The sequence below is a fragment of the Sminthopsis crassicaudata genome, chromosome 2 (genome assembly GCF_048593235.1).
Source record: "Sminthopsis crassicaudata isolate SCR6 chromosome 2, ASM4859323v1, whole genome shotgun sequence".
NCBI classification, from domain to species: domain Eukaryota; kingdom Metazoa; phylum Chordata; class Mammalia; order Dasyuromorphia; family Dasyuridae; genus Sminthopsis; species Sminthopsis crassicaudata.
In genome coordinates, this window is record NC_133618.1 from 132328880 (window position 1) to 132338944 (window position 10065).

The 10065-nt window shown below is 50.0% G+C and overlaps 2 protein-coding genes across 2 annotated transcripts in view; one reads left to right on the forward strand and one right to left on the reverse strand.

Moving 5' to 3' along the window:
• Positions 1 to 3024, forward strand: part of ADGRA2 (adhesion G protein-coupled receptor A2) — a 55391-nt gene extending 52367 nt beyond the window's left edge. The window contains exon 19 of the mRNA XM_074287240.1: positions 137 to 3024. Within this exon, the coding sequence (XP_074143341.1) occupies positions 137 to 1412 (1276 nt within the window). The 3' untranslated portion in view covers positions 1413 to 3024. The remainder of the gene's footprint in view (positions 1 to 136) is intronic.
• Positions 3025 to 3458: 434 nt separating this feature from the next.
• Positions 3459 to 6396, reverse strand: BRF2 (BRF2 general transcription factor IIIB subunit). Its single transcript, XM_074287241.1, has 4 exons — positions 6024 to 6396; positions 5352 to 5411; positions 4649 to 4970; positions 3459 to 4347 (listed from the first exon to the last, which is right to left on the reverse strand). Exons 1-4 carry the CDS (start codon positions 6181 to 6183, stop codon positions 3639 to 3641), a joined length of 1251 nt encoding a protein of 416 aa, XP_074143342.1. The 5' UTR covers positions 6184 to 6396; the 3' UTR covers positions 3459 to 3638.
• Positions 6397 to 10065: the final 3669 nt, after the last annotated feature.

Sequence of the window (10065 nt, forward strand, 5' to 3'; positions counted from 1 at the left end):
GTGGCTACCACCGGCCCTTGCTCGCCCCTCTCCCTGCACGCGAGGCTTTCCTCTCTGACAAGCCCGTCATTCACCCGGGTCTCCTGCAGAAATTGTTCCCCTCCTTGCCCTCCTGACTACCGCCCTCTTTCCACAGCTGTTGGCTGGTGTGGCGCCCTAGCCTGGGAGCTTTCTACGTGCCGGTGGCGCTGATCCTGCTCATCACCTGGATCTACTTTCTATGTGCTGGGCTGAGCTTACGGGGCCCCCAGGGGCAGGGCCCCAAAGGGAGCCACAGCAGAGCCTCACTGGAGCCGGGGGAGGACCTCCGGTGTCCGGCCAGGCTCCAAGGCAGCGGCCCCCTCCTGAGTGACTCGGGTTCCCTCTTGTCTGCTTCGGGCGGAGGAGTGATTTCTCCGGGACATCCGGGGGATGGGGATGGCATTTATTCCCCAGGGGCCCAGCTCGGGGCGCTGGTGACCACGCACTTCTTGTATCTGGCACTGTGGGCCTGTGGTGCCCTGGCAGTATCCCAGCAGTGGCTGCCCAGCGTGGTGTGCAGTTGTTTGTATGGGGTGGTAGCTGTGGCCCTGGGTCTCTTCGTCTTCTCCCACCATTGTGTCAGAAGAAGGGACGTCCGGGCCTCCTGGCAGGCCTGCTGCCCCTCGTCCCCTCCTTCCACTCGGCCCCTGCCCAGGCCCCTGTCCACCATCCTAGAGGACGGCTCTCCAGCCTTTGCCGAGGGGCACTCCTCCCTTAAATCTTCCCCCAGTGGCAGCAGCGGCCACGCCCAACATTCGAGTCCCTGCAAGCTGACCAACCTGCAGCTAGCCCAGAGCCAGGCCTGCGACGTGGGCGTGGGAGCCGCGGAAGAGCCGGAAGCGGGTGGCCCTCGGGGCCCTGCTCCCCGCCACCCCAACAACGTGCACCACGCCCGTCGGGGGCACAAGAGCCGGCCCAAAGGGCATCGTGCTGGGGACGGGAGCGGCAAGCACCGCCTGAAGGCGCTCCGGGGTGGATCGGCGGCGGCACTGACCGGGCCGTCCGAGTTGCAGTCCAGCGAGAGCGGCAGCCTGCACAACAGCCCATCCGACAGCTACCCGGGCAGCAGCCGCAACAGCCCCGGCGCCGGCCCCAGCGCCGACCCGCGGGAAGCAGAGCCTACGCTCAGCCCCTCTGAGGGCAGCGACACCAGTGGGGCCCCCGGCCCCGAGACCGGACGCGCGGGCCAGCGGCGTTGTGCCAGCCGGGATAACCTCAAGGGTGGCGGGGGGCTGCTGGAGGAGAGCAAGCGCCGCTCCTACCCGCTCAACACCGCTAGCCAGAACGGAGCCTTGAAGGCCGGGAAGTATGACATCAACCTAGGGAGCACAGAGACTGGTGCTGGTGGCTGCATGAAGACGGGCCTCTGGAAGAGCGAGACCACCGTGTAGCTGGAAGGGCTTGTGGGAGCAGTAGGGAACACACACGCACCCTGATCACCGGGGGCCAAGCTGGGGAGCCTCTGGCTGTACCTCATAAGGTTCCCCACATAGGTGGCAGCCCAAGGCAGCACCTCTCCTTGACAGTAAGGCAAATGCCAGTCCACAAACACTATTCCTCAACTTTCCTAGGGGAGGGGCTACTTCCTGAAGGGAAAGAGGTCTGCCCCTTTCTGGAGGGAGATTCCCCAAAGGATGACAATCTTTGGGGCACACGATAACCTCGTGCTTCCCTTCTGTCGCAGCCCCACCCTCCTTCTGTGTGTCTATCCAGGATCCTTGATTCCGTCCAGCAAGACAAGGCCACCTAGTCCAGGGAGCAACCCTCCCCCACAGAAAATGGGCAGCTTGTGGGGGCCCACAAAGGTTCCATTGTTTCACCCAAGTGTCAATTGGTCAGAAGAGCATCTGGGGGAGCTTTTCGGCCACCTCAGTTTTCTTGAAAGGTCTAAAGCCTCATTTTTAGAACCAGGCCCCATGGGTTAATGAGAGGAGGAGGCTGCTGCTTTGAAAGGCAACTATGCAAAGGCAAGGAGGGTGATCTTCAGAAGGGAAAGTGGGAAATGGGCAAGAAGGCTAAGATTTGTTCAAATAGAACCAAAGAAGAATAGGGTGTTACCTTTGACCTAAAGTGCCTAATTCAAGCTTAATATTTTATTTCAAAATTGAGGTCAAAGATAAACTATCCCTAGCCTTGAAAAGTTGATCGTGTCAGGGGCTTTGAAGGCAAGGAGAACCAAAGCTAAGGAACAGGAACTGCTGTTTTAGCTCCCAGAGCAGCCATGGAGGAGCCATGCTGGGGCTTCAGTGTTGGAAACACATTTTGAAGCCCAGTTCTCTCTCAGGCTTTGGCCCTGAAGGGCCTGAGAGAAAATGAATTTCCTCTTCCTGAATAAGAGCATATGACAGAACTCCAGGGAGTCCTATCAGACCCCAGCTCTGTGGCCATAAAGTGCCTCTCAGGTCAAGCCAGCTTCCTGTTCTCACTGGGACCTCTGCAAGGCAGTAGCTGAAACGTCTGGTGGAGATCTTCCCCCACTCATGCTGCATAGTTCAGTTTTGCCTTCATTTTCTACCCCCCTCACACTCCCACCCCCACCCCTGGGCCTTAAGCTTTCTCCTAAAGAAACTGCCCAGCAGTCCTTTTTGGAGAGAGGGAGAGGGTGAGAGACCTGAGAAGCAGAGATCAACTGTTCATGCTTCTCTGTTCTTGTCTTTGTATGTCACCCAAAGTCCATAAGGAGGGCATATGGGAGAAGGAGATCCCATTCTTTAGGGGTGGGTTCTGTTATTTACGCTTGCTGCACAGAGACTATATTAGAGAAAGAAAGAAAAAAAAAGCTTTGTATTATTCTTCCACATATTCTGGCTGCTGTTTACATACCCTGCCAATGCCTTAGCACTGGAGAGCTTTTGCAATATGCTGGGGAAAAGGGACTTGAGGGGAGGGAATGAAAAGTGCCAAAGAAAACGTGTTTTTTAAAAACTCGGGTTTTATACAATAGAATGTTTTCTAGCAGATGCCTCTTGTTTTAATATATTAAAGATTTGCAAAGTCCCATGAGTTTGGCTCTAGTTCACCCTCAGTTTTTTTTGTGTCTTGGAGTAAGGGGAAATGTAAAATCCTCCTGTCTTACCCCCAAATCCATGGGTTTCATCTGTAATAGGCTAGACCATTTGATCATTTAGCAAAAAACCTTAAGTTTTAACCTGTGGACAGGATGAAATGGTATGATCTTAAGTAAAGAATCAAAGGTACTAGGTCCTACCCCACAGTCAGAATATTCCTATTAAGTCAACATGCTGTCAAGGACAGAGGAATGAAACCAACATATTGCTCACTCCATGCATTCAGTCCTGCTCTTCTAGGACATGGTACCAGTCACACAGAGCAGCCTCTTCTGCTTAGATCATATTGTGGTAAATGATATACACTCCATTCTCTTCCCTGCACAGGACTAGTTCCTGCTGTAGGACCGCTAATTGCAAGTTAGAGCTGGAGAGCACCTTGAGATCATTTATTCCCACAGCCAATTTGACATGACTTGCTCAAGATCATACGGCGAGCTGGAGCAGAACTCTAACCAAGGTCTTCTAAAGCCAGCACTCTCCCCACTGTGCTACTCTGGGGGGAGCAGAGCTCAGGCCATGTGCAAAGTCCTCCAGTGAGGAGGTTGGTCAGGAAGTGATGGGGGCACTTGTCCCAGCCTGGCTCGCAGCTTGGGCCCTCTGGAAATCTTTGATTTCTCGAGGTGTGCGTAAATACTGCTCAATCTCACTGTCAGATATCTCCTCCTCCCCAGTAACCCTGGAATCAGCAGGTGTGGGACAGGGCCGCTTTGGAGGCCTCAGCATGCAGGGAGGGAGCAGAGGAGGTGGGGAGCTAGCTGGCCTTTTCTTTTCAGGCATCTCTAAGGAACTGCTCCCTGCTTCCTCTCCTTCCTCTTGTTGCTGCTCCTCTCCTTCCTCTTCTTCAGCTTCATCCCGAAAAGCCTGGCGGAGAAGAACGCACCGGTGCTGGAGCAAGTCCCCAATATGCTTCACTACTGTTTGCTTATCTAAGTTCAATATCCGCAGCCAGGCCAGCTGCCCCGCCATCCGCAGAAGTATGGCCAGCAGTTCCTGAACTCGGAGGTATGCTGGATGGGGCAGGTCAACCCCCGCTAACTTGCAGAATCTGGAAAGGGAGCAGGTCAGCCGGCCTCCCGGCTGCAGGGACCTCCAGGCCAGGTAAGCGGCGGCAGTTATCACCGGCACAGGGTGCCTTCCTGTCACCAGCCACGTCTCACTTGCCAGCTCTACCAGCTGTAACGTCCGGGACACCATCTTCTCTTTGTCTTCCACAAATTTGACTGACACAGAGGAGGAGGCCTGGAACAGTCTGAAGCTGTAAGAGCATCCCCCCCCCCCCCACAAAAAGACCTTATTTAGTGACCAGACGTGGTTGTTTCTCCTAATATAACATAATTAAGGAAAACATGCTGGCTACAGGTGGTGGGGAATAATATTGCTATTTCTTAGCAACATGGGACCCGATATATACCAATAAAACTGGCATAATACATATAAAGCCTTGTCTGGTAGGCCTTGGCTAACATTTTTTTAAAAGGCAAAAAATGACATTTAGCTTTAGGAAATACGTCCCTCCGTTCCCTCCCTCCCGATCCCTCTGCCCCTGCCCTGAGTACCTGCTACAGTAAGTCTTCACTAGGTCTGCTAAGCTCAAGGCAGGAACGTCCAGTCCCAGAGCCTTGACTATCTGCAGGTATGTGCCCGAGAACAGCTCCAGGTTGGCATACAGCAGGGCACAAATGGTGCCCATGGTCAGCGGCCAGTTGTGTTGTCGGCAGGTGACCAGCACACAGCAGCCCACCAACACTTCCTTCTTCTGGAGCCTGGCCGCGTGGAGGCCGGGGTGCTGGAAGGCGCGCTGGTAGTAGGACACCGCCGTGTCCTCAAAAGTGGACGGAAGCTGCAGGACGCGGCAGAGGTCCCGGACCCGGCGGAGCCCTGGAAAAGTCACAGTGCTCCGTAAGCGCCAGCTCTCGGGGCTGGCATGGCGGGAGCGCGCCCAAGTCTCCAGTCCCAACTCCTACCGCTTCTCCCCAAAGCTCCAGGCCCGAGGGAAAGGAAGCACTTCCAAACAGCTCACTGAGCGCGACATATGTATGTGTGACTCTTGGGGGTCACCCCCAACCCGTGCCGGACTTGGGACTCAAACCTCCAGCACAGCGACTAACCCGCTAACAAACGACGAATGACGTCGCAAGATGAGCTCCCCAGGACGATGAACTAAACTCACTCGCAATTACCCAAGTCTTTCTCAAATACCTCACGCTGAACCAATCAAGACAAAGGTTCTGGCCCCGCGACATCTCAGGCCGCCCTCACCTCTCTGCTGGCTGCGGCTGACCTGCTCGCTCTCCCCGGTACTCCGGGAGTACGTCACTTCTGCAAGACAAAGACCAGCCACAGGCAGTTAGTCACTCAGTCCGAGGAGGCCACCCACAGAGGCCGGGGAGGCAGCTCTGTGCAATTTAACAAGTATTTGTCCCAAGCCCCTAATGGGAAGGACGCCACCTTAAGCCACCTAAAGAATCTTAAAAAAAAAAAAAAAAAAAAAAGCAAGGGGTGGGAGGAGACTCCCCACTCCTGGAATACGTCACTTCCACCAATTATCAACCCCGGAGAGTTTAGTCGCTCCCGACTCAAAGGAATCGCCCAAAACCCGGGAAAGTTAATTCCACTCCTTTAAGCAGGTTTACTGATGAAGGAGCAGAGCCTTCAACCATCTGAAAAATCCATTTAGAAAGAGAGAGCGCATTAGGTCCCGCAATGGAGGGGGGGATGGCTGACACAAACGGGCTCCGCATTCGGCCCCTCCTGGGCTCCTCCTGGCCCCGCTGTGAAGGGACAGACGGAGAGGGCGGGAATCACGGGGAAACACAAGGGGGAACTCGCTAGCCCGAGAGGGGCCGGGCGGCAAAGGGGCTTTGTCGGAGCCGCCTGAAGGCGGCGCTGCAAGCCGGCCCGAGGAGGACGGAGGTCCCGGGGCATAAGCACCTTGGAGGTGGCCCTCGTCCGCAAAGGTGGTGGTGAGCAGCCCCTCAGACACCACGCAGCCGCAGTCGGCGCACACCAGCTGGCTCTGTGCGTAGTGCGAGTCCTCCACCAGCTCCGCGCAGCCGCAGTCCGGGCAGCGGCTCCGGCCCCCACCCGACATCTCGGATGCACCTCCAGCCTCACACCGCGGGAATAGTACCAGAGCTCAGGCTGCAGCTGCCCGACTTCTTAGCGTCGGCTTTAAACGTCCTCCCACCGCCTCCCCTGCCTTTGTTTTCTTCTATTAGGAAGGGGACCTTTTTGGGCGTCGCACCTTCCTGCTCTCAATTGTGGCCCTGCCTTTTGTCCCACCTCCTCCCCGCCCTGCTCTTACGTCACATCCGTCCCGCAAGCCGGCCCTCTTCCCCGCCTCCGACGGAAACGGGAACCAGGATCTGGAGGTTCCGCCGGTGTGCCTGGCAGACTGTCTATAGCTAGGGTTTGCCTAGGCTGACTCCTTCCCGCCCGTATTAGACGGGATGACGCCTGAGGGCCGGCTCTCGGGTGGCCGGAAGGGAAAGAGCCTGGAATCCAGGAGCCTGACCCTGCCCTTCTGCCTTAGTAACTTCTTATGTCAAGTATTCGAGCTTCGTGGTTGGACAATGAGAAGCCCTTACTGGGTGCTTTAGTCACGGTGCAGGCAAAAATGTCGCGAGATGTCGCAAGAGTGGTTAGATCACCGGACCTGAGGCAGGAAATCCAGAGTTCAAATTCTGCCTCAGCCAGCCCCGGAGCGAGCCGGGAAGTCACCTACTTGGGCTGTAAAACGAGGATAATGACCGCACCGAGGACCGGAAGAGATATTTGCAGAGCCTAACTCGGAAGCCTTTAAAAATGGCTTATTTCATGTCTGTGGCTATAAATAACGTCATTGCTACATTTTATGCTCATTATTTTGAGTCGCTTCTTAAAAAATCCATTTGTTTATTTTATATAAACATTTTAAAGACAAATAAATAGATATTGTTTATTCACTTTCCCCCGGCCTAGAATCTTGCCCCACTCCGACTCCCAGTGCGAATCTTGGTGAATCTCCCAGTAAAAGTTAGGAAGCTTTCTCTCCACACAAAGCAAACTCTGAATGTCCCCACACACACACAAACACACACAAACACACCACACACACACACACACACACACACACACACACACACAATGGTAGATGCTTTTGAAATACTGACTATTGATAAGTATATAATGTTCATACTGTTAAAAGTCAACATCCTAAGGAGAGGACACTGGACTTGGAAGACAGAACTTGTCCAAATTCTACCCAGATATTTAAGTAGTTTGACTACACTGTAAAGTCCCTTATCCTTTCCGGTCTTCAATTTCTCATGTGTAAAATAAGAAGACCAAACTCATTGGCCTCTAAGGTTCCCTCCCCAATAAATCTATGAATTTATAATCTCCAAGGGAGGATTGCCTGTTTGTTTTCAAACCAATGAAATAATATCTCATATAAAGTCATCAAATTCAAGGTATCTGAGAGGTAAAACGAGAATGGAAAGGTATAATCTAGAATATCGCAGAAGCAATGATGTTTTGCAAAGTGTAAAATGGCCATAATATATAAATCACCTATCTCTTACATACTCGTGAATGCCAGAAACTTCTTACTCTATGATTACTTGAATCAAGACACTCTGCTTTAGCAGAGCAAAAATTCTGAGCTGACTAACTCTTATTGACAGGAAAATTGAAAGCAGACTCCTAGTAAGGATATTAAATGAATAAAAAAGACATTTATTGGGCACTTATGTGTAAAACACAATGCTGAGCTCTAGGAACACAAAGAGAAAATTAGGAACAGTCGCTTCTTTCAAGGAGCTCATAATCTCATGGGAGATCTCCACAATGAATGTTAAGTAACAGTTACAAATAAAATGGAAAAGGTCAGTAGTAGTTAAGGGCCAGGGGCAAAGCACATGGTAATGCATCTTTAATGACATTTGCATGGACAAATCTTGAGTTTTTAATGTTGCCATTTGACAGTGCCAAGGACTCTGCTGCTGAGAACTGGGTCTTTATATTCGGGGCTTCAATACCTGAAGAAGCAATGGCCAGGTTGGGTTTCCAAAGTAATCTCCCAGGGCCTCAGGATTGGGCCAGGACCCTGGAGATGTTGCCATTCCCAGGAATCTTGGTCTTCCCTTCCCATCTGTGGCAGTTATTCAGTAGTTGGTATTATTGATATTGAGAAAGGTGACCCCATTATCCATAATCATTACTCCTTTCAATGACAGTTATAGGAGTTGGACTGAAAGTGGGATTGTCACTGAGGGTCCTATCCAGTGACCTAAAAGTCAATTAGGAGGAAAGTGGAATGCCTAAATTGTTCCTGGCAACTAGAGGATACCTTATTTTAATGAGACAGGTGGGACACCAGTGCTAAAATAAGACTTTCACGTTCCTACCTAAAACTGGAATCAGGATTAGTAAATCTAAGGCAAGCCAGGAATAAAGGGAAAAGAAAAAAAACATTTAGAAACATGTGAGCTTCAAAAAAAAGTGGGGGTTAAACTCAATGGAACTAATCTGCTACCTTACCTCATGAATTATCAACTTGTAAATTTCAATCCCACTTACACAAACTATAGTCTTAAATTTCAAGTAACTGGGACAGTGCTAAAGCTAAGAATTCAAGAGAATTCCCACTTTTTTCTTACCAAAAGTATATTCTGTCCTTTCAAGACTGAGCCCAAATTCTCAGGTTTTCCTTGATACTACTTTACCTTTCTCATGTACTTTTGTTCCATTTCAATTCTGCAAAGATTGATTGAATGCCTATGTTTAGTGTTAGTACTATTAAGAATTTACTGTTCACATTGCTGTTATTGGGATTATATCCCAAAGAAATACTAAAGAGCGGAAAGGGACCTGTATGTGCCAAAATGTTTGTGGCAGCTCTTTTTGTTGTAGCTAGAAACTGGAAGTTGAATAGATGTTCATCAATTGGAGAATGGTTGGGTAAATTGTGGTATATGAAGGTTATGGAATATTATTGCTCTGTAAGAAATGACCAGCAGGAGGAATACAGAGAGGCTTGGAGAGACTTAAATCAACTGTTGCTGAGTGAAATGAGCAGAACCAGAAGATCACTATGCACTTCAACAACAATACTGTATGAGGATGTATTCTGATGGAAGTGGAAATCTTCAACATAAAGAAGATCCAACTCACTTCCAGTTGATCAATGATGGACAGAAATAACTACACCCAGAGAAGGAACACTGGGAAGCAAATGTAAATTGTTAGCACTACTGTCTATCTACCCAGGTTACTTATACCTTTGGAATCTAATACTTAATGTGCAACAAGAAAATGGTATTTACACACATATATTGTATCTAGGTTATATTGTAACACATGTAAAATGTATGGGATTACCTGCCATGGGGGGGGGGAGGGAGTGGAGGGAGGGAGGGGATAATTTGGAAAAATGAATAAAAAAAAAATTAAAAAAAAAAAAATATATATATATATATAAATTAAAAAAAAAAGAATTTACTGTTCATCAGGGTGCATGTGTTTAGCACTGGGGATACAAAGAAATGCAAGGGTTGTGTGTGTGTATGTATACATACGCATGCACACTCATGGCTGAGAAATATTTACTTATATATGGATGTGTGTGTGTGTGTGTGTGTGTGTGTGTGTGTGTGTGTGTGTGTGTCTTACTGGAGGGGAAGTCAGATAGATATACACAGATAAGTATACAATACACGCTAGGGACCGAAGAGGCAAAAAGAAGGTATGAGGTTTTAGGAAAACTTGAGAAGCAGTGAATACTTTTCAAATTTTATTTATGCTTTAAAAAAGACACCTAGAAACTATTTTCTAATTATTTCTACTATCTCCTCATCCCCAAACCTCAATGAACCATTGTAACAAAGGAAAACAAGGTAGCAAAACCCACCTACAAAGGTGCATCTGGGCTTTGCAAAATTCTGCAACCTGTCTCCTGCTCCTTTGGCAAGGAAAAAAATGTGTCTGATTATCT